Raw genomic sequence first — 24,658 nt, forward strand, 5'->3', positions numbered from 1 at the left:
GCCTTTCCCAGTAATGAAGGACAGAAAGCATACTACATACTCTGGTTATATTTACGGAGAGCAATTTCCATTTAATAAGAAGTAGCGTCCATTTATTTATAATAATTGTGTTAATTATTGCTTTCCTCCGTGGAAAAATAGAATGTATAAAAATGGCAAATATACCGAAAGCAAAATCAAGCAGAGATTAACGACTAATTAACCATGTTAATCATTGCTGAAACATGCAAACTACAAACATGTAACCAGTTAAAGATAATGAATACATGACAATGAAATACAAATATATTTTATTAAAAACGATTCAGACAAAAGTGGCAAACAACGTGAGTGTGACGTAAAATCACTACTTTACGTACCCCAGGGCATTGTGAAGCAGAATGACGCTCGTAGGTACCCCGTCTAACTGGGAGTGGGGACAGACAATTGTAAATGGCTTTACTTTCATCAAAGTGCAGTACAGATTCACAGAATCCAGGCAATGTAAAAGCTAAACAAATTATTTTCTACTTCAGTCGTGCTTCTACAAAAACTACAGATATAACTGGGTGATCAATAAATCATGGGATTTATGTCAGTTGCTAGGTCTTAGCAGGTGAAGGATTCCTTGTCTAATGATTATGCCAGCTAGCTATGGCTCTATACAGAAGAATCGAGCTAACTTAAAAATAGCTTGCAAAATAACTTAGCTTGGATGCTTCTACACCTGTATTGCTTGCTGTTTGGGGTTTTAGGCTGGGTTTCTGTACAGCACTTTGAGATATCAGCTGATGTAAGAAGGGCTATATAAATACATTTGATTTGAGCATAATCGATTTCTGTAAATAGCATCAGACTACAAAGTTAGTTGTAGAAAACTCTTAATAACAGTGATTTGGACAATAGCTTTCAAAAACGTATTCCAAAGAAGAAAATAGCTTGCTACCTAGCCAGAAAATAAAGACATTTTAATTTACCCGCCTTGACAGCTGGGTTTTTATGTTGGACATGCGCAATCAGGACATACGCAAGCAGATTGCGCACGTCGTGTTTCGTAACAGGTTGTACCAGGAGCGTCACTGCGGGCAAGTGAGCGGACAGTTACAAAGCGCAGTCAAGCCTATAACATTGTTCTTCAGTTTCCTCCTGAATTTCTGTGTGCGAATACACAACACTTTACGGTATCGCGTGTTTTCTGGTAGGGAAACTTACGTAAATTAAACTTGAAAAGATCGGAGAAAAGTTTTCGAAGTTAGAGCACATTTTGTCATTTACTGTAAGGATCTGTTCAGAAAAGGTACAATAGTTTATCATGCAAATATGGTTTGAAAACTCTTGCTATGTGTAACGACGTAGCGATAGCCTACCCATTACCAAGCCCAAATAAGAAGTGCGAGTAATCTATGTTGTAATGACGTGTTATTCAGAAGTAAATGTTCACAGTAAATGTGTTGCATTGAGTATCCTGTATAGCCGCAACATGATTTCAGATAGATGCGCGTGCTGAAAGCAAGAACTGCTTTAGAAATTCGACGTACTTCTTATTAATGTGCGTGCGGGAAATCTGACACTTGTCATGTGCATGCTGAAAGCACATACGTTATCCAACTTCAGAATGTGCAGGTTCCTGTTTGATACTATTCATACTATTTGTACTGCAACCAATATTAGCTGATAACCCAATGCATTTCAATGGTCATCGACTTTCTAGATGGGTCATTCCACGAATAGAGTGCCTTTTGCTTTCCTTTGATATTTTACACAGGAATTGTGCGCCAATATTGAATTTAAAAAACCTGCTAAATAAAGTGCCTCTTAATAGAAACCACATGGGGAAAATTAATTAAATCAGATTTATAATATGAATTAAGACTTTCTAAAATGCCAATAATCTGCATTTGTACATGTCCCTTCTCATGTTTTTCTGACATGTAGGAAGAGTTTAAGCCAACATTTTTAACAAGGGTCTAAATGGATTCAGAACATAATAAATGGGGTCTTATTTTCATAGGTGACTGAGGCCATGTCAGCGGTGTGGATCAGCTCCTCACTACTGAGGTCCAGGGCATCTCACCTCAGACAGCTCAGTGTGTTCTCTAGAAGGGCTGTGTTACAACCTCTACAGGTGGTCTCCTCACTACAGAAGACACCTGGGAACCCAACCTGGCTCTGGTGCTGTAGGTAGGTCAGCTCTCTTGACATTGTCATACATAAACAGACTAGCTGGATTATTTCTCTGTCATTTTGCAAGTTGAGATTCCTTTCTAAAGCCCACCTTTGACATAGATTGTAGATGACATTTTGTCATTCAGACCTATAGAGCACACCACTAGTTGGGGTCAATCCCATTTCAATGTAGTCAATTACAGTCGCAGTGATCGCTATGATCCGTCAACTGTAGAGTATGGACCTGATGGCCTGTATGTGTCTTGACTAGTATTCAGACTGAGAACAGTGGAGAGGGGGAGAGAACAGCGGAGAGGGGTCCACTATGAAACCACAGTCAGGGAACACTACAGGAGGTTGGGTCTGAGATGAAGGGGGATTCCATCCAGAACCTTCTTGTGTTTCGAAAGAGACTACTGTCATGGATAAAGAACACCCTCACAGTCAACTCTACTGTCTGTAAACCAAACATATCCCTCTGTTTCTACTCCCTCTCTCTGTACCAACCCATCCCTCTGTCTGAGCGGCAGGTAGCCTAGTGGTTAAGAGCAATGGGCCAGTAAGCAAAAGGTCTCTGGTTTGAATCCCAGAGCCGACTAGGTGATACATCTATCGATGTGGCCTTGAGCAAGGCATTTAACCCTAATTGCTCCTTTAGGTCTCTCTGGATAAGAGCGTCTGCTAAATGACTAAAATGTAAATGTCTACTCCCTCTCTTTTTACCAACCCATCGCTCTCTGTTCCAACCCATCGCTCTCTGTGTACCAACCCATCGCTCTCTGTTCCAACCCATCGCTCTCTGTTCCAACCCATCGCTCTCTGTTCCAACCCATCGCTCTCTGTTCCAACCCATCGCTCTCTGTTCCAACCCATCGCTCTCTGTTCCAACCCATGTCTCTGTGTGTACCGACCCATGTCTCTGTCTGTACTGACCCATGTCTCTGTGTGTTTACTCCCTGTTTATCTCTCTCTGTATCAGACTTTGGTCAACTACAGTACATATGTCAAATACTTGAGCTGAATTTATTTGGTTGTGTCTACTGTAGTTTTCTTGGTACAATGGAACCAATTAAATAGTCCTTGATGTCCAAACTCCAAAGTGTTATCAAGTGCACCTTAAAACAGCTTCCAAGTATTTCCCACATGTATTTGACCCAGGTCTACTCTGTATACTGTTTACGTCTGTCCCTCAACAGGTCCCTCCATGTGGACAGTCCCCCCCGGGTCCCAGGTCTACTCTGTATACTGTTTACGTCTGTCCCTCAACAGATCCCTCCATGTGGACAGTCCCCCCCGGGTCCCAGGTCTACTCTGTATACTGTTTACGTCTGTCCCTCAACAGATCCCTCCATGTGGACAGTCCCCCCCTGGTCCCAGGTCTACTCTGTATACTGTTTACGTCTGTCCCTCAACAGATCCCTCCATGTGGACAGTCCCCCCCGGGTCCCAGGTCTACTCTGTATACTGTTTACGTCTGTCCATCAACAGATCCCTCCATGTGGACAGTCCCCCCTGGTCCCAGGTCTACTCTGTATACTGTTTACGTCTGTCCCTCAACAGATCCCTCCATGTGGACAGTCCCCCCCTGGTCCCAGGTCTACTCTGTATACTGTTTACGTCTGTCCCTCAACAGGTCCCTCCATGTGGACAGTCCCCCCTGGTCCCAGGTCTACTCTGTATACTGTTTACGTCTGTCCCTCAACAGATCCCTCCATGTGGACAGTCCCCCCCTGGTCCCAGGTCTACTCTGTATACTGTTTACGTCTGTCCCTCAACAGGTCCCTCCATGTGGACAGTCCCCCCCCATGGTCCCAGGTCTACTCTGTATACTGTTTACGTCTGTCCCTCAACAGATCCCTCCATGTGGACAGTCCCCCCCTGGTCCCAGGACAGAGCGTAAGCTACGTCCACGGGGCCTCCTCAGTGTCCCTGCTGGGCCAGACGGTGGGTCAGAGTCTTCAGGCTGCAGCCGACCGCTGGCCCCACAGAGAGGCCCTGGTCTTCCTGCAGGATGGAGTCCGTAAGACCTTCTCTCAGTTTCAGGAGGACGTAGGTCTTTCATCCACCCTCTCTTCTAATCTATTTCATCATATCTAGAGACCATTACTGTCAGGCCATTAACTCTGTTCAAAGCACATTCCGCAGGCCTATCTGTCAGTGCATTTGATTGGTGGTTTACCAAATAGTAACATAACTATTATCTGTCAGTGCATTTGATTGGTGGTTTACCAAATAGTAACATAACTATTATCTGTCAGTGCATTTGATTGGTGGTTTACCAAATAGTAACACAACTATTATGTGTCAGTGCATTTGATTGGTGGTTTACCAAATAGTAACATAACTATTATGTGTCAGTGCATTTGATTGGTGGTTTACCAAATAGTAACATAACTATTATGTGTCAGTGTATTGTTGGGAAACTATTGACTACCACTAGTTAAACATCTAAGCAGACAGATAGTAACATGTAGGAAATAGGGAAAATCTGTCCCTGAGGCCTGCTAACTAGGTCATCCATGGTGAAACACCCCGAGGCCTGCTAACTAGGTCATCCATGGTGAAACACCCCGAGGCCTGCTAACTAGGTCATCCATGGTGAAACACCCCGAGGCCTGCTAACTAGGTCATCCATGGTGAAACACCCCGAGGCCTGCTAACTAGGTCATCCATGGTGAAACACCCCGAGGACTGCTAACTAGGTCATCCATGGTGAAACATCCCGAGGCCTGCTAACTAGGTCATCCATGGTGAAACATCCCGAGGCCTGCTAACTAGGTCATCCATGGTGAAACACCCTGAGGCCTGCTAACTAGGTCATCCATGGTGAAACACCCTGAGGCCTGCTAACTAGGTCATCCATGGTGAAACAACAGAAACATAAACAGCTTTGTAATAATATATTCCATTACATTTCGACACATACTCATAAACACAAAGTGTAGAATGCCTTTACATATAGGGATATCATCCTGTATATTACTACCTGGGTCATGGTCTCCCTCCTCCCCAGGTTGACCAGGCTGCTGCAGGTCTCCTGGCCCTGGGTCTGAAGAGAGGGGACAGACTAGGAGTCTGGGGGCCCAACACATACCACTGGATCCTGTTTCAGTTCGCCACAGCCAAGGCTGGCATCATACTGGTGAAGATGTGATATTAGATTCTAAAATGAATATGTATTATCTGTTGGGATCTATTGTTCCTAATATTAAAGTATTGTTCTAATCTCTACAGGTGTCAATAAACCCAGCCTATCAGCTGAAGGAGCTGGAGTACACCCTGGGGAAGGTTTGTTCTTGTCCAGAACCGTGTTGATTTACACTTCCTGGATTGACTGAATGAATAGCTGATCCTGACCCTGGTGCTGTCTGTGTCCCACCCAGTTTAAGACCCAGATGTTCTGTCTGTCTCTGTAGGTGCAGTGTAAAGTTGTGGTGTGTCCCACCCAGTTTAAGACCCAGTGGTTCTGTCTGTCTCTGTAGGTGCAGTGTAAAGCTGTGGTGTCTCCCACCCAGTTTAAGACCCAGTGGTTCTGTCTGTCTCTGTAGGTGCAGTGTAAAGCTGTGGTGTGTCCCACCCAGTTTAAGACCCAGAGGTTCTGTGACACGCTGAGACAGATCTGCCCAGAGATGGACACAGCAGAGTCAGGGGTGTTTAGGAGCTCCAGGTATGTTAATATTTTACTACTGCATCATGACTGAGTTAACAGACAGGTATGTTAATATTTTACTACTGCATCATGACTGAGTTAACAGACAGGTATGTTAATATTTTACTACTGCATCATGACTGAGTTAACAGACAGGTATGTTAATATTGTACTATTGGACCATGAGTGAGTCAGCATACATATTGTACTACTGCATCATGACTGAATCAACAGACGTGTATGTTAATACTGTACTACTGCATCATAAAGTAAACCAGTAACTAGCAGGATAAACCAGTTATATACTAACATATAGCATAGGTCTACAGACAGTTACTGCAGACAGTTACTACAAATAGTTACTGTATAAGGGCAGCAGGTAGACTAGCGGTTAGAGTGTTGGGGCAGCAGGTAGACTAGCGGTTAGAGTGTAGGGGCGGCAGGTAGACTAGCGGTTAGAGTGTTGGGGCAGCAGGTAGACTAGCGGTTAGAGTGTAGGGGCGGCAGGTAGACTAGCGGTTAGAGTGTAGGGGCGGCAGGTAGACTAGCGGTTAGAGTGTAGGGGCGGCAGGTAGACTAGCGGTTAGAGTGTAGGGGCGGCAGGTAGACTAGCGGTTAGAGTGTTGGGGCAGCAGGTAGACTAGCGGTTAGAGTGTAGGGGCGGCAGGTAGACTAGCGGTTAGAGTGTAGGGGCGGCAGGTAGACTAGCGGTTAGAGTGTAGGGGCGGCAGGTAGACTAGCGGTTAGAGTGTAGGGGCGGCAGGTAGACTAGCGGTTAGAGTGTTGGGGCAGCAGGTAGACTAGTGGTTAGAGTGTAGGGGCAGCAGGTAGACTAGTGGTTAGAGTGTAGGGGCACTGCCCCTATCCGATGTATGTGACAATAAACCATTTTTGTTTTAATAACACTGCTATACACTCTCATGGCCCTAGCCTCCCTCCACAACCCTGGCATTACCTGGCTCATATCAAACACAGTAGAAGGGCTACACAGGAACTATGCTGGATTGACTCTGAATAAGAAATATTACCACCGGAGGATGTCTATTTACCTGTAACTGTAAATGGAACCTCATTATCTGTGTATGGTGGTGGTGACAGACAGGGACAGTAGAGGACCTAATGAAGGCTGTTACTGTAATGTTACTGTAATGTACCTGTCATTGTGTTACTGTAATGTACCTGTCATTGTGTTACTGTAATGTACCTGTCATTGTGTTACTGTAATGTACCTGTCATTGTGTTACTGTAATGTAACAATCATTGTGTTACTGTAATATTAACCGACTGTGTTCCTCCTGCCAGACTACCAGACCTGTGTATGGTGATTGTGACAGACAGCAGACAGACAGGGACTGTACATGTAGAGGATGTGATGCAGGCTGGAAGCAGACAGCACCACCAGGAGCTGCAGGACCTGCAGACCAAACTGTCCTTCGACGACCCCATCAACATACAGTTCACATCCGTGGGTATCCTGTTGAAAAGAAGTAGAAGAATACTTTACGCCTGATTTCCTGGACACAGATTAAGCCAAGTCTTGGACTAAGAAGCACTTTTCATAGTGATCTCCATTGGACCAGGCTTAATCTGTGTCTGGGAAATCAGCCCTTACACATCCCCACACCCGAGGTAATGGAAGAACAGGATCAGCTGCAGCGCCCCCTGGAGCAGTAATACTGTACTGCACAGCTCACATATCAATACATTATTATCAACACAGTGTGTCATTACCCTCACCTACACACAAAACACAACAGGTATTCATTGTTTATGTCTGAGTATTTAGTCTGTCTGTCTGATGTCTACTGGTCTGTAGGGAACAACAGTATTAGTCTGATGTCTACTGGTCTGTAGGGAACAACAGTATTAGTCTGATGTCTACTGGTCTGTAGGGAACAACAGTATTAGTCTGATGTATACTGGTCTGTAGGGAACAACAGTATTAGTCTGTCTGATGTCTACTGGTCTGTAGGGAACAACAGTATTAGTCTCTCTGATGTCTACTGGTCTGTAGGGAACAACAGTATTAGTCTGATGTCTACTGTTCTGTAGGGAACAACAGTATTAGTCTGATGTCTACTGGTCTGTAGGGAACAACAGTATTAGTCTGATGTCTACTGGTCTGTAGAGAACAACAGTATTAGTCTGATGTCTACTGGTCTGTAGGGAACAACAGTATTAGTCTGATGTCTACTGGTCTGTAGGGAACAACAGTATTAGTCTGTCTGATGTCTACTGGTCTGTAGGGAACAACAGTATTAGTCTGATGTCTACTGGTCTGTAGAGAACAACAGTATTAGTCTGATGTCTACTGGTCTGTAGGGAACAACAGTATTAGTCTGATGTCTACTGGTCTGTAGGGAACAACAGTATTAGTCTCTCTGATGTCTACTGGTCTGTAGGGAACAACAGTATTAGTCTGATGTCTACTGGTCTGTAGGGAACAACAGTATTAGTCTGATGTCTACTGGTCTGTAGGGAACAACAGTATTAGTCTGTCTGATGTCTACTGGTCTGTAGAGAACAACAGTATTAGTCTGATGTCTACTGGTCTGTAGAGAACAACAGTATTAGTCTGATGTCTACTGGTCTGTAGGGAACAACAGTATTAGTCTGATGTCTACTGGTCTGTAGGGAACAACAGTATTAGTCTGATGTCTACTGGTCCGTAGGGAACAACAGTATTAGTCTGTCTGATGTCTACTGGTCTGTAGGGAACAACAGTATTAGTCTGATGTCTACTGGTCTGCAGGGAACAACAGTATTAGTCTGATGTCTACTGGTCTGTAGGGAACAACAGTATTAGTCTGATGTCTACTGGTCTGTAGGGAACAACAGTATTAGTCTGTCTGATGTCTACTGGTCTGTAGGGAACAACAGTATTAGTCTGTCTGATGTCTACTGGTCTGTAGAGAACAACAGTATTAGTCTGATGTCTACTGGTCTGTAGAGAACAACAGTATTAGTCTGATGTCTACTGGTCTGTAGAGAACAACAGTATTAGCCTGATGTCTACTGGTCTGTAGAGAACAACAGTATTAGTCTGTCTGATGTCTACTGGTCTGTAGGGAACAACAGTATTAGTCTGATGTCTACTGGTCTGTAGGGAACAACAGTATTAGTCTGATGTCTACTGGTCTGTAGGGAACAACAGTATTAGTCTGATGTCTACTGGTCTGTAGAGAACAACAGTATTAGTCTGATGTCTACTGGTCTGTAGAGAACAACAGTATTAGTCTGATGTCTACTGGTCTGTAGGGAACAACAGTATTAGTCTGATGTCTACTGGTCTGTAGGGAACAACAGTATTAGTCTGATGTCTACTGGTCCGTAGGGAACAACAGTATTAGTCTGTCTACTGGTCTGTAGGGAACAACAGTATTAGTCTGTCTGATGTCTACTGGTCTGTAGGGAACAACAGTATTAGTCTGATGTCTACTGGTCTGCAGGGAACAACAGTATTAGTCTGATGTCTACTGGTCTGTAGGGAACAACAGTATTAGTCTGATGTCTACTGGTCTGTAGGGAACAACAGTATTAGTCTGATGTCTACTGGTCTGTAGGGAACAACAGTATTAGTCTGTCTGATGTCTACTGGTCTGCAGGGAACAACAGTATTAGTCTGATGTCTACTGGTCTGTAGGGAACAACAGTATTAGTCTGTCTGATGTCTACTGGTCTGTAGGGAACAACAGTATTAGTCTGATGTCTACTGGTCTGCAGGGAACAACAGTATTAGTCTGATGTCTACTGGTCTGTAGGGAACAACAGTATTAGTCTGATGTCTACTGGTCTGTAGGGAACAACAGTATTAGTCTGATGTCTACTGGTCTGTAGGGAACAACAGTATTAGTCTGATGTCTACTGGTCTGTAGGGAACAACAGTATTAGTCTCTCTGATGTCTACTGGTCTGTAGAGAACAACAGTATTAGTCTGATGTCTACTGGTCTGTAGAGAACAACAGTATTAGTCTGATGTCTACTGGTCTGTAGGGAACAACAGTATTAGTCTCTCTGATGTCTACTGGTCTGTAGGGAACAACAGTATTAGTCTCTCTGATGTCTACTGGTCTGTAGGGAACAACAGTATTAGTCTGATGTCTACTGGTCTGTAGAGAACAACAGTATTAGTCTGATGTCTACTGGTCTGTAGGGAACAACAGTATTAGTCTGATGTCTACTGGTCTGTAGGGAACAACAGTATTAGTCTGTCTGATGTCTACTGGTCTGTAGGGAACAACAGTATTAGTCTGATGTCTACTGGTCTGTAGAGAACAACAGTATTAGTCTGATGTCTACTGGTCTGTAGGGAACAACAGTATTAGTCTGATGTCTACTGGTCTGTAGGGAACAACAGTATTAGTCTGTCTGATGTCTACTGGTCTGTAGAGAACAACAGTATTAGTCTGATGTCTACTGGTCTGTAGGGAACAACAGTATTAGTCTGATGTCTACTGGTCCGTAGGGAACAACAGTATTAGTCTGATGTCTACTGGTCTGTAGAGAACAACAGTATTAGTCTGTCTACTGGTCTGTAGGGAACAACAGTATTAGTCTGATGTCTACTGGTCTGCAGGGAACAACAGTATTAGTCTGATGTCTACTGGTCTGTAGGGAACAACAGTATTAGTCTGATGTCTACTGGTCTGTAGGGAACAACAGTATTAGTCTGATGTCTACTGGTCTGTAGGGAACAACAGTATTAGTCTCTCTGATGTCTACTGGTCTGTAGGGAACAACAGTATTAGTCTGATGTCTACTGGTCTGCAGGGAACAACAGTATTAGTCTGATGTCTACTGGTCTGTAGGGAACAACAGTATTAGTCTGATGTCTACTGGTCTGTAGGGAACAACAGTATTAGTCTGATGTCTACTGGTCTGTAGGGAACAACAGTATTAGTCTGATGTCTACTGGTCTGTAGAGAACAACAGTATTAGTCTGATGTCTACTGGTCTGTAGGGAACAACAGTATTAGTCTCTCTGATGTCTACTGGTCTGTAGGGAACAACAGTATTAGTCTGATGTCTACTGTTCTGTAGGGAACAACAGTATTAGTCTGATGTCTACTGGTCTGTAGGGAACAACAGTATTAGTCTGTCTGATGTCTACTGGTCTGTAGAGAACAACAGTATTAGTCTGATGTCTACTGGTCTGTAGGGAACAACAGTATTAGTCTCTCTGATGTCTACTGGTCTGTAGGGAACAACAGTATTAGTCTGATGTCTACTGGTCTGTAGGGAACAACAGTATTAGTCTGATGTCTACTGGTCCGTAGGGAACAACAGTATTAGTCTGTCTGATGTCTACTGGTCTGTAGGGAACAACAGTATTAGTCTCTCTGATGTCTACTGGTCTGTAGGGAACAACAGTATTAGTCTGATGTCTACTGGTCTGTAGAGAACAACAGTATTAGTCTGATGTCTACTGGTCTGTAGGGAACAACAGTATTAGTCTGATGTCTACTGGTCTGTAGGGAACAACAGTATTAGTCTGTCTGATGTCTACTGGTCTGTAGGGAACAACAGTATTAGTCTGATGTCTACTGGTCTGTAGAGAACAACAGTATTAGTCTGATGTCTACTGGTCTGTAGGGAACAACAGTATTAGTCTGTCTACTGGTCTGTAGAGAACAACAGTATTAGTCTGATGTCTACTGGTCTGTAGGGAACAACAGTATTAGTCTCTCTGATGTCTACTGGTCTGTAGGGAACAACAGTATTAGTCTGATGTCTACTGGTCTGTAGGGAACAACAGTATTAGTCTGATGTCTACTGGTCTGTAGGGAACAACAGTATTAGTCTCTCTGATGTCTACTGGTCTGTAGGGAACAACAGTATTAGTCTGATGTCTACTGGTCTGTAGGGAACAACAGTATTACTCTGATGTCTACTGGTCTGTAGAGAACAACAGTATTAGTCTGTCTGATGTCTACTGGTCTGTAGGGAACAACAGTATTAGTCTGTCTGATGTCTACTGGTCTGTAGAGAACAACAGTATTAGTCTGTCTGATGTCTACTGGTCTGTAGGGAACAACAGTATTAGTCTCTCTGATGTCTACTGGTCTGTAGGGAACAACAGTATTAGTCTGATGTCTGTAGGGAACAACAGTATTAGTCTGATGTCTACTGGTCTGTAGGGAACAACAGTATTAGTCTGTCTGATGTCTACTGGTCTGTAGAGAACAACAGTATTAGTCTGTCTGATGTCTACTGGTCTGTAGGGAACAACAGTATTAGTCTGATGTCTACTGGTCTGTAGGGAACAACAGTATTAGTCTGTCTGATGTCTACTGGTCTGTAGAGAACAACAGTATTAGTCTGTCTGATGTCTACTGGTCTGTAGGGAACAACAGTATTAGTCTCTCTGATGTCTACTGGTCTGTAGGGAACAACAGTATTAGTCTGATGTATACTGGTCTGTAGGGAACAACAGTATTAGTCTGTCTGATGTCTACTGGTCTGTAGGGAACAACAGTATTAGTCTCTCTGATGTCTACTGGTCTGTAGGGAACAACAGTATTAGTCTGATGTCTACTGGTCTGTAGAGAACAACAGTATTAGTCTGATGTCTACTGGTCTGTAGGGAACAACAGTATTAGTCTCTCTGATGTCTACTGGTCTGTAGGGAACAACAGTATTAGTCTGATGTATACTGGTCTGTAGGGAACAACAGTATTAGTCTGTCTGATGTCTACTGGTCTGTAGGGAACAACAGTATTAGTCTGATGTATACTGGTCTGTAGGGAACAACAGTATTAGTCTGATGTCTACTGGTCTGTAGAGAACAACAGTATTAGTCTGATGTCTACTGGTCTGTAGGGAACAACAGTATTAGTCTGATGTCTACTGGTCTGTAGGGAACAACAGTATTAGTCTGATGTCTACTGGTCTGTAGAGAACAACAGTATTAGTCTGATGTCTACTGGTCTGTAGGGAACAACAGTATTAGTCTGATGTCTACTGGTCTGTAGGGAACAACAGTATTAGTCTGATGTATACTGGTCTGTAGGGAACAACAGTATTAGTCTGTCTGATGTCTACTGGTCTGTAGGGAACAACAGTATTAGTCTCTCTGATGTCTACTGGTCTGTAGGGAACAACAGTATTAGTCTGATGTCTACTGTTCTGTAGGGAACAACAGTATTAGTCTGATGTCTACTGGTCTGTAGGGAACAACAGTATTAGTCTCTCTGATGTCTACTGGTCTGTAGGGAACAACAGTATTAGTCTGATGTATACTGGTCTGTAGGGAACAACAGTATTAGTCTGTCTGATGTCTACTGGTCTGTAGGGAACAACAGTATTAGTCTGATGTATACTGGTCTGTAGGGAACAACAGTATTAGTCTGATGTCTACTGGTCTGTAGAGAACAACAGTATTAGTCTGATGTCTACTGGTCTGTAGGGAACAACAGTATTAGTCTGATGTCTACTGGTCTGTAGGGAACAACAGTATTAGTCTGATGTCTACTGGTCTGTAGAGAACAACAGTATTAGTCTGATGTCTACTGGTCTGTAGGGAACAACAGTATTAGTCTGATGTCTACTGGTCTGTAGGGAACAACAGTATTAGTCTGATGTATACTGGTCTGTAGGGAACAACAGTATTAGTCTGTCTGATGTCTACTGGTCTGTAGGGAACAACAGTATTAGTCTCTCTGATGTCTACTGGTCTGTAGGGAACAACAGTATTAGTCTGATGTCTACTGTTCTGTAGGGAACAACAGTATTAGTCTGATGTCTACTGGTCTGTAGGGAACAACAGTATTAGTCTCTCTGATGTCTACTGGTCTGTAGGGAACAACAGTATTAGTCTGATGTATACTGGTCTGTAGGGAACAACAGGAAGCCCTAAAGGTGCCACCCTCTCCCACCACAACATCGTCAACAACGCCTATTTGGTGGGTCTACGTCTGGGATTCAACTGGAGGGTCAGTGGAGACATACGACTATTATTATCTGTCTGTCTCTGTGTCTGTGCTTCTGTCTCTGTGTGTCTCTCTCTCTCTCTGTGGCTCTATCTCTCTCTGTTGCTCTCGCTGTGTCTCTCTCTCTCTCTGTGGCTCTCTCTCTCTGTGGCTCTCTCTCTCTGTGGCTCTCTCTCTCTCTCTCTGTGGCTCTCTCTCTCTCTCTCTGTGGCTCTCTCTCTCTCTCTCTGTGGCTCTCTCTCTCTCTCTCTGTGTCTCTCTCTCTCTCTCTCTGTGTCTCTCTCTCTCTCTCTGTGGCTCTCTCTCTCTCTTTGTGGCTCTCTCTCTCTCTCTGTGGCTCTCTCTCTCTCTCTGGGGCTCTCTCTCTCTCTCTGGGGCTCTCTCTCTCTCTCTGGGGCTCTCTCTCTCTCTCTCTGGGGCTCTCTCTCTCTCTCTGGGGCTCTCTCTCTCTCTCTGGGGCTCTCTCTCTCTCTCTGGGGCTCTCTCTCTCTCTCTGGGGCTCTCTCTCTCTCTCTCTCTCTCTGGGGCTCTCTCTCTGTCTCTGTGGCTCTCTCTCTGTGGCTCTCTCTCTCTTTCTCTCTACTTTTCTCTTTCTCATGTAACCTCTGCTCTTTTTGCTTCCCCCTCAGCCTATACGAGCGTGTGTTCCTGTACCCCTGTACCACTGCATGGGCTCAGTGTTAGGAGCGATGTGTTTGGCACTGCATGGCATCACCCTGGTCTTCCCCTCTGCTGGGTACAACAGTCGTGCCAACCTGGAGGCCATCCAGAATGAAAGGTGGGGGGGTAGTAAAAAAGTTTAGGAACCTCTTCCTTAAGTGACTTCCACATCCTGGAGTCTTACAATAGTGATATTTCATGTCAGTCTGTTGTAATAAGAATAATATAAATGGCTGCCACTGAGCACATTCAGAATGAACCTCTGTAGAACACTAAATACCTCTTCATATGTTCTCTGGTTCAGGTGTAATTTCCTCTACGGAACTCCTACCATGTACATTGACATGCTTGGACAGCCTGACCTACACAAGTATGACCTGTCATCAGTTGAATCTGGTGAGAGATTTGAAGTTTATGTTTGTGTAGAATGTTGTTTGTTGGCTGGCTGGAAATAAATACAAATAAACTTAATTGTTATGGTAAAGTTTAAGCTTAAAGGGGCAATCTGATACATCCATTTTTTCGACTTATATATTAAATTCATGTACCCATTGATTCTTGAAGAATATACTGTAACATACAAATGCCAGCTTAGTTCAGCTGTCGTACCCCACCATAACCAAAAATACAAGTCTGAGACCCCAGACAGGGATGACAACAGATGAAAAGTCTGTTTTACTGTAACCGTTAGTCTGGAGCCCTGTTTTAACCATGTTTTGAGGCTCTTGACTATCATTATCAGTAGGTGTCTCTGGTGCCGCTATCGTTTTCAGTCGGTGTCTCTGGTGGCGCTGTGGTTTTCAGTCGGTGTCTCTGGTGGCACTGTGGTTTTCAGTCGGTGTCTCTGGTGCCGCTATCGTTTTCAGTCGGTGTCTCTGGTGGCGCTGTGGTTTTCAGTCGGTGTCTCTGGTGCCGCTGTGGTTTTCAGTCGGTGTCTCTGGTGGCGCTGTGGTCTTCAGTCGGTGTCTCTGGTGGCGCTGTGGTTTTCAGTCGTGGTCTCTGGTGGCGCTGTGGTTTTCAGTCGGGGTCGCTGGTGGCGCTGTGGTTTTCAGTCGGGGTCGCTGGTGGCGCTGTGGTTTTCAGTCGTGGTCTCTGGTGGCGCTGTGGTTTTCAGTCGTGGTCTCTGGTGGCGCTGTGGTTTTCAGTCGTGGTCTCTGGTGCCGCTGTGGTTTTCAGTCGTGGTCTCTGGTGCCGCTATCATTTTCAGTCGGTGTCTCTGGTGGCGCTGTGGTTTTCAGTCGGTGTCTCTGGTGGCGCTGTGGTTTTCAGTCGGTGTCTCTGGTGGCGCTGTGGTTTTCAGTCGGTCGCTGGTGGCGCCTTGGTTTTCAGTCGGTGTCTCTGGTGGCGCTGTGGTTTTCAGTCGGGGTCTCTGGTGGCGCTGTGGTTTTCAGTCGGTGTCTCTGGTGGCACTGTGGTTTTCAGTCGGTGTCTCTGGTGCCGCTATCGTTTTCAGTCGGTGTCTCTGGTGGCGCTGTGGTTTTCAGTCGGTGTCTCTGGTGCCGCTGTGGTTTTCAGTCGGTGTCTCTGGTGGCGCTGTGGTTTTCAGTCGGTGTCTCTGGTGGCGCTGTGGTTTTCAGTCGTGGTCTCTGGTGGCGCTGTGGTTTTCAGTCGGGGTCGCTGGTGGCGCTGTGGTTTTCAGTCGGGGTCGCTGGTGGCGCTGTGGTTTTCAGTCGTGGTCTCTGGTGGCGCTGTGGTTTTCAGTCGTGGTCTCTGGTGGCGCTGTGGTTTTCAGTCGTGGTCTCTGGTGCCGCTGTGGTTTTCAGTCGTGGTCTCTGGTGCCGCTATCATTTTCAGTCGGTGTCTCTGGTGGCGCTGTGGTTTTCAGTCGGTGTCTCTGGTGGCGCTGTGGTTTTCAGTCGGTGTCTCTGGTGGCGCTGTGGTTTTCAGTCGGTCGCTGGTGGCGCCTTGGTTTTCAGTCGGTGTCTCTGGTGGCGCTGTGGTTTTCAGTCGGGGTCTCTGGTGGCGCTGTGGTTTTCAGTCGGTGTCTCTGGTGGCACTGTGGTTTTCAGTCGGTGTCTCTGGTGCCGCTATCGTTTTCAGTCGGTGTCTCTGGTGGCGCTGTGGTTTTCAGTCGGTGTCTCTGGTGCCGCTGTGGTTTTCAGTCGGTGTCTCTGGTGGCGCTGTGGTTTTCAGTCGGTGTCTCTGGTGGCGCTGTGGTTTTCAGTCGTGGTCTCTGGTGGCGCTGTGGTTTTCAGTCGGGGTCGCTGGTGGCGCTGTGGTTTTCAGTCGGGGTCGCTGGTGGCGCTGTGGTTTTCAGTCGTGGTCTCTGGTGGCGCTGTGGTTTTCAGTCGTGGTCTCTGGTGGCGCTGTGGTTTTCAGTCGTGGTCTCTGGTGCCGCTGTGGTTTTCAGTCGTGGTCTCTGGTGCCGCTATCATTTTCAGTCGGTGTCTCTGGTGGCGCTGTGGTTTTCAGTCGGTGTCTCTGGTGGCGCTGTGGTTTTCAGTCGGTGTCTCTGGTGGCGCTGTGGTTTTCAGTCGGTCGCTGGTGGCGCCTTGGTTTTCAGTCGGTGTCTCTGGTGGCGCTGTGGTTTTCAGTCGGGGTCTCTGGTGGCGCTGTGGTTTTCAGTCGGGGTCTCTGGTGGCGCTGTGGTTTTCAATTGGTGGCACCAGTTCATGATTTGGTTGCACCAATAGCTTGTCACTCAATAGAGACATTTTAAAATCATGTTATAAAGTCATTCACTGTGGTTTACGGAGATGGTATGATTAAAGAATAACATTTTATAATCGTGTTATAAAGTCATTCACTGTGGTTTACGGAGATGGTATGATTAAAGAATAACATTTTATCATCAAACATGTCCAAGCAGTACTGCATGATTCAGGTCATTTTCATCTACAACTTAAACCATTTACTAAGTACTGTTGCAACCTCGGACAACATTTTCCAGAGAATCCCAATTCCCAATTCAACCACTGGCAAAATCCTCTGACAATGATTTCAAAATAATACACAATTAAATTAAACACAGATGACCCTTACTAATTAGGAAGCTCTCTGATATGTTGTGATGGACTGTCATTATAAATGCTTCACAGGAACCTGGTCAAATTATGTTTGTCGTGTGGCTAGTCACTGAATGACTCTGAATTCACTGTCAGCATGCAGTCAAAGCTACCAACCACTTTTGGAGATAACTAGTGTTCTCAAATCATATCCTGATGTCGACAGCAGATATGAGTTGTCTTCATAATATGGCTAACTTAGCTAGCTTACATACATTTAGAGAAAACAAGTTATATTAAGTGGCTAGCTAACTAGCTCAGCTAGCTAACTAGCAATGTTTGGTGGTCAATGAGACTAGCTAGCTAACCAGCTGAGTTAGCAAACAATGTAACAAAATAATAATTTAGAAAAATCCTCAAAAGCTCTGCATTTCAGGAATCACAGTAGCAAGCATTGGAACGCTGCGATTGGTTGCCCAAAATTCTGGGGTGAGGCTTAGCGAAGCGTCAATTAGCTTATTGTTGCTATATTTTTATTTTATTGTCAAACTAGGGCTCTGGAAATGTCAGATGTTTTGCTCAGTAGAGATCCATTGGCCTACATGTTTGTGTGCACTAGCTAATAGGCTAATTCATTTGGGACTAATTCACCACTAAATGAAATCTCAAAACACATTAGCTAGATCGCTAACTGTGAATATTGCTGATGTTTAGCCGTGTAATTGATTCATGGCAGTAAATTGAATGCCCTAAAAACATTCCAGTGTTAGTCTCCTGGGACTCGCACCAACGTGTACCTCACGCTCTCCGCAGAAATGTAGTTTTTTAAAACAGTGCCTATCGCTCAATATTGAGAGTTGAGAAATAGTGATCATACCCCCAGAAAGTTGAGACCCTTCCCCTCTTCAACTAACATCATGTTTTCAAAACAATGATTTTCCTGCAACTGCATTTTGAAAGAAAGCATTTTTCTCTCTTTTTTACCAAAAGAGTGGCGAGGTGTCAATTTGTTTTATTTTTCAACTGCAGATTGCCCCTTTAATAATAATGTAGTGTATTAGTAATACAGTAATAGTATTTGTGCCTAGGAATGGTGGTGGTTGTGATTTCTGCTGTTGTGTTCCAGGGTTTATGAGTGTCCTTTGTCCTTCTGAAGTCATGAGGAAACTCAAAACTGATATGAATGTCAATGATATGATAGTAAGTTCTTCCCATCTATTTCTCTCTGAGTGTATAATACACTTTATAATCTGTATGGGATAACATAATGTTCCCTTGTTAACATCAGATAGGCTATGGGACCACAGAGAACAGCCCTGTAACATTCCTTGGTTTCCCGCGAGACAACGAGGAACTGAAGACAGAGACAGTAGGATGTATCCTGAACCACACTGAGGTATCAATCCTTAACTGATACCAGACGTGTGTGAGAGGAGAGAGACAGAGAAGAGATGGTCATGTGTCTAATGTCAGGGTCCTAATTCATCAACATGCTGTATGTTTATATTTCTCCTTCTTTAAAACACATATGAAACCATACCTGTGTTATTTTGGCCAGGCGAAGGTGGTGGATGTGTCCTCTGGAGAGGTGGTTCCTCTGGGGGATCCAGGAGAGCTGCTGATCAGAGCTTACTCTGTTATGCTGGGGTACTGGGATGACCCAGACAAGACCAGTGAGGCTATCACCAAAGACCGCTGGTACAGGACCGGGTAAGAAATTAGAGATTCAGAGACCCCAGGCGGGGACCCCAGACCTCAGACAGGGACCCCAGACCCCAGACCGGGCCCCAGACAGGGACCCCAGACAGAGACCCCAGACAGGGATGACAACAGATGAAAAGTTAGAGTGAACATCAACTGTGAATGTCTCTCCGCAGTGACATAGCCAGTCTGGACAGGTTTGGGTACTGCCGTATAGTGGGACGTATAAAGGACATGATCATACGTGGAGGAGAGAACATCTACCCTGCTGAGATAGAGCAGTTCCTTCACAACCATCCCAAAGTACAGGAGGCCCAGGTGAGAACCACACCCATCCCAAAGTACAGGAGGCCCAGGTGAGAACCACACCCATCCCACTAGTACAGGAGGCCCAGGTGAGAACCACACCCATCCAAAAGTACAGGAGGCCCAGGTGAGAACCACACCCATCCCACTAGTACAGGAGGCCCAGGTGAGAACCACACCCATCCCACTAGTACAGGAGGCCCAGGTGAGAACCACACCCATCCCACTAGTACAGGAGGCCCAGGTGAGAACCACACCCATCCCAAAGTACAGGAGGCCCAGGTGAGAACCACACCCATCCCACTAGTACAGGAGGCCCAGGTGAGAACCACACCCATCCCACTAGTACAGGAGGCCCAGGTGAGAACCACACCCATCCCACTAGTACAGGAGGCCCAGGTGAGAACCACACCCATCCCACTAGTACAGGAGGCCCAGGTGAGAACCACACCCATCCCACTAGTACAGGAGGCCCAGGTGAGAACCACACCCATCCCACTAGTACAGGAGGCCCAGGTGAGAACCACACCCATCCCACTAGTACAGGAGGCCCAGGTGAGAACCACACCCATCCCACTAGTACAGGAGGCCCAGGTGAGAACCACACCCATCCCACTAGTACAGGAGGCCCAGGTGAGAACCACACCCATCCCACTAGTACAGGAGGCCCAGGTGAGAACCACACCCATCCCACTAGTACAGGAGGCCCAGGTGAGAACCACACCCATCCCACTAGTACAGGAGGCCCAGGTGAGAACCACACCCATCCCACTAGTACAGGAGGCCCAGGTGAGAACCACACCCATCCCACTAGTACAGGAGGCCCAGGTGAGAACCACACCCATCCAAAAGTACAGGAGGCCCAGGTGAGAACCACACCCATCCCAAAGTACAGGAGGCCCAGGTGAGAACCACACCCATCCAAAAGTACAGGAGGCCCAGGTGAGAACCACACCCATCCAAAAGTACAGGAGGCCCAGGTGAGAACCACACCCATCCAAAAGTACAGGAGGCCCAGGTGAGAACCACACCCATCCAAAAGTACAGGAGGCCCAGGTGAGAACCACACCCATCCAAAAGTACAGGAGGCCCAGGTGAGAACCACACCCATCCAAAAGTACAGGAGGCCCAGGTGAGAACCACACCCATCCAAAAGTACAGGAGGCCCAGGTGAGAACCACACCCATCCAAAAGTACAGGAGGCCCAGGTGAGAACCACACCCATCCAAAAGTACAGGAGGCCCAGGTGAGAACCACACCCATCCCAACGTACAGGAGGCCCAGGTGAGAACCACACCCATCCCAACGTACAGGAGGCCCAGGTGTTTATTATCTCTACCTGTCCTCTCTTTCTCCCCAGGTGTTTATTATCTCTACCTGTCCTCTCTTTCTCCCCAGGTGTTTATTATCTCTACCTGTCCTCTCTTTCTCCCCAGGTGTTTATTATCTCTACCTGTCCTCTCTTTCTCCCCAGGTGTTTATTATCTCTACCTGTCCTGTCCACCTCTCTTTCTCCCCAGGTGATAGGCGTGAGAGATGAGAGGTTGGGGGAACAGCTGTGTGCCTGTATCAGACTGAAGGAGGGACAGGACTGTAGCAGAGAGGAGATCAGAGACTTCTGCAAGGGACAGGTGAGACAGAAAGGAACAGGTCACCTGGGGTTTGAACACGGGGCTCCTGCAAGACACAAGATAGTTATCACACTGAGTTGAGGTCGTTTTAACCAGATATTTATCCCACTGAGTTGAGGTCGTTTTAACCAGATATTTATCCCACTGAGTTGAGGTCGTTTTAACCAGATGGTTATCACACTGAGTTGAGGTCGTTTTAACCAGATGGTTGTCCCACTGAGTTGAGGTCGTTTTAACCAGATATTTATCCCACTGAGTTGAGGTCGTTTTAACCAGATGGATATCCCACTGAGTTGAGGTCGTTTTAACTAGGTGGTTATCCCACTGAGTTGAGGTCGTTTTAACCAGATGGTTATCCCACTGAGTTGAGGTCGTTTTAACCAGATGGTTATCCCACTGAGTTGAGGTCGTTTTAACTAGGTGGTTATCCCACTTAGTTGAGGTCGTTTTAACCAGATGGTTATCCCACTGAGTTGAGGTCGTTTTAACCAGATGGTTATCCCACTGAGTTGAGGTCGTTTTAACTAGGTGGTTATCCCACTGAGTTGAGGTCGTTTTAACTAGGTGGTTATCCCACTTAGTTGAGGTTGTTTTAACCAGATGGTTATCCCACTGAGTTGAGGTCGTTTTAACCAGATGGTTATCCCACTGAGTTGAGGTCGTTTTAACCAGATGGTTATCCCACTGAGTTGAGGTCGTTTTAACCAGATGGTTATCCCACTGAGTTGAGGTCGTTTTAACCAGATGGTTATCCCACTGAGTTGAGGTCGTTTTAACCAGATGGTTATCCCACTGAGTTGAGGTCGTTTTAACCAGATGGTTATCCCACTGAGTTGAGGTCGTTTTAACCAGATGGTTATCCCACTGAGTTGAGGTCGTTTTAACCAGATGGTTATCCCACTGAGTTGAGGTCGTTTTAACCAGATGGTTATCCCACTGAGTTGAGGTCGTTTTAACCAGATGGTTATCCCACTGAGTTGAGGTCGTTTTAACTAGGTGGTTATCCCACTGAGTTGAGGTCGTTTTAACCAGATGGATATCCCACTGAGTTGAGGTCGTTTTAACTAGGTGGTTATCCCACTGAGTTGAGGTCGTTTTAACCAGATGGTTATCCCACTGAGTTGAGGTCGTTTTAACTAGGTGGTTATCCCACTGAGTTGAGGTCGTTTTAACTAGGTGGTTATCCCACTGAGTTGAGGTCGTTTTAACCAGGTGGTTATCCCACTGAGTTGAGGTCGTTTTAACCAGATGGTTATCCCACTTAGTTGAGGTCGTTTTAACTAGGTGGTTATCCCACTGAGTTGAGGTCGTTTTAACCAGATGGTTATCCCACTTAGTTGAGGTCGTTTTAACTAGGTGGTTATCCCACTGAGTTGAGGTCGTTTTAACCAGATGGATATCCCACTGAGTTGAGGTCGTTTTAACCAGATGGTTATCCCACTTAGTTGAGGTCGTTTTAACTAGGTGGTTATCACACTGAGTTGAAGTCGTTTTAACTAGATGGTTATCCCACTTAGTTGAGGTCGTTTTAACTAGGTGGTTATCCCACTGAGTTGAGGTCGTTTTAACCAGATGGTTATCCCACTTAGTTGAGGTCGTTTTAACTAGGTGGTTATCCCACTGAGTTGAGGTCGTTTTAACCAGATGGTTATCCCACTTAGTTGAGGTCGTTTTAACTAGGTGGTTATCCCACTGAGTTGAGGTCGTTTTAACTAGGTGGTTATCCCACTGAGTTGAGGTCGTTTTAACTAGGTGGTTATCCCACTGAGTTGAGGTCGTTTTAACTAGGTGGTTATCACACTGAGTTGAGGTCGTTTTAACCAGATGGTTATCCCACTGAGTTGAGGTCGTTTTAACTAGGTGGTTATCACACTGAGTTGAGGTCGTTTTAACTAGGTGGTTATCACACTTAGTTGAGGTCGTTTTAACTAGGTGGTTATCACACTTAGTTGAGGTCGTTTTAACTAGGTGGTTATCACACTGAGTTGAAGTCGTTTTAACTAGTCTGTAGGTCATCCCACTGAGTTGAAGTCGTTTTAACTAGTCTTATGTGAACGAGAAGAGTAACTCTTTGAACTTGTTCCAGATTTCTCACTTCAAGATCCCCCACTATGTGGTGTTTGTGGACAGCTATCCACTGACTGCCTCTGGAAAGGTAGGATGGCTTCATGACAGCATTAAACAAATCAGGTTAATGATATTAATACCAGCATAGACTAATGTGGTGATCACCTCTGTGCTTCTCCTTTCCTAGATCCAGAAGATCAAACTGAGGGAGGAGATGGAGAAGAAACTGGGTCTGTGATGGACACAGGGTCCTAGACAGACTGTGTTGGTTCCAGCTGGAGAGAGATTGGTTACAAACGGTCTGTGATGGACAGAGGGTCCTAGACAGACTGTGTTGGTCCCAGCTGGAGAGAGATTGGTTACAAACGGTCTGTGATGGACACAGGGTCCTAGACAGACTGTGTTGGTCCCAGCTGGAGAGAGAGAGGTTACAAACGGTCTGTGATGGACAGAGGGTCCTAGAAAGACTGTGTTGGTTCCAGCTGGAGAGAGATTGGTTGCAAAGGGTCTGTGTCTGTTACAGCAATATATTGCTGTATTTCAATAAAACCAAGAACAAAAATAAAGTCTAAGCTCTTATGTTACAGTTCATGAGTGATGTGCACCAAACTCTTTCAGTACTTATTTTTCAATATCTTTATTTTTGTTTTATCGAACAGACTGGACAACCAATTGTACATCATGATATGTGATCTTGGACTGATGTACAATAGTAAAACTCAGGTTCTTCATTTTAAACATGCCATAAAGACATCTGAAATAAATAGAACTGTAATAATGACAAACGTTGGTATGTACAAATGTGTTGTTAGGCAGAGTTCCAATGCTTAGTTCCAAACCTGTATATATGGGGACACAGCAACAGGCTGACGTGGTAAAGGTGGGTGACATCTGTGATGACCCCCCCACTCCGTCTGCCGTATTCCTTCTCTTTGCTCTCGTTTTCCTTATTAGGATGCCGGTGGGCGGAGCCGGGAGAGTCGTCAGCGACATGGGACACACCTGGGCCCGGGTGTGTCCCAGGATAAATACACCACTTCCCCATTCATGGAGGAGACTCCATGCAGACACCTTTATAGATTTTGTTGTGGCCTTTTGGTTGTTTGCTTTGGCACCTTTCAACACCCCACATTTATGCATGCAAAACACTCACACTACTGAAAATTGTATTCAGTTTACTTTATTTAATAAATATATTTTGTTATTCGTTGTCTCCCTTTTGTTACGAACTTCGAGCCGGTTCGTGACACATCATAGACCATGGGATAAGCAAGCGCTCCAAATGATAGTTGTAGAATTCTGGAAGAGGTGGGACAGTTTAAGGCCAGTTTCCTGGACACAGATTAAGCCTCGGTCAAGCGTTGAATGTCAGGATACCGTGGCTTTCTCCTCCAGAAGGACATTACAGATGGTGTATTATCCATGTGTGAGTTCAAAACGGAACGTCCTCCAAACTCTGATTGGTTGGGCCTATGCCCTCCAGGCCCACCCATGGCTGTGCCCCTGCACATTTAAATTGACTGATTTCCTTCTATGAACTGTAACTCAGTAAAATGGTTGAAATGGTTGCATTTCTAGTTACAGCCCCTACTGGCTTAAACTCAGTATTCCAATTCACAACCAACA

General features: G+C 45.4%; 1 protein-coding gene across 1 annotated transcript; it reads left to right on the plus strand.

The window, feature by feature from the left end:
• The first annotated feature begins 1,976 nt into the window (after positions 1 to 1,976).
• LOC129833178 (medium-chain acyl-CoA ligase ACSF2, mitochondrial-like) lies at positions 1,977 to 23,609 on the plus strand. The gene is made up of 16 exons (XM_055897548.1): positions 1,977 to 2,160; positions 3,999 to 4,194; positions 5,159 to 5,287; positions 5,380 to 5,433; positions 5,694 to 5,812; positions 7,097 to 7,259; positions 13,630 to 13,725; positions 14,352 to 14,500; positions 14,687 to 14,778; positions 18,454 to 18,527; positions 18,616 to 18,723; positions 18,886 to 19,037; positions 19,205 to 19,346; positions 20,855 to 20,965; positions 23,052 to 23,120; positions 23,220 to 23,609. The coding sequence occupies exons 1-16, from the start codon at positions 2,003 to 2,005 to the stop codon at positions 23,268 to 23,270; spliced, it is 1,863 nt and encodes a 620-aa protein (XP_055753523.1). The 5' UTR covers positions 1,977 to 2,002; the 3' UTR covers positions 23,271 to 23,609.
• The last annotated feature ends 1,049 nt before the right edge of the window (positions 23,610 to 24,658 follow it).

The sequence above is a fragment of the Salvelinus fontinalis genome, chromosome 2, assembly GCF_029448725.1.
Source record: "Salvelinus fontinalis isolate EN_2023a chromosome 2, ASM2944872v1, whole genome shotgun sequence".
NCBI lineage: Eukaryota > Metazoa > Chordata > Actinopteri > Salmoniformes > Salmonidae > Salvelinus > Salvelinus fontinalis.

Bases quoted from the DNA above. Each gene is read 5' to 3' on its own strand.
- LOC129833178 (XM_055897548.1), top strand. From the start codon at position 2,003: ATGTCAGCGGTGTGGATCAGCTCCTCACTACTGAGGTCCAGGGCATCT. The intron at 18,724-18,885 runs GTATCAATCCTT...TATTTTGGCCAG, and splicing joins GTATCCTGAACCACACTGAG to GCGAAGGTGGTGGATGTGTC. The intron at 19,038-19,204 runs GTAAGAAATTAG...GTCTCTCCGCAG, and splicing joins GACCGCTGGTACAGGACCGG to TGACATAGCCAGTCTGGACA.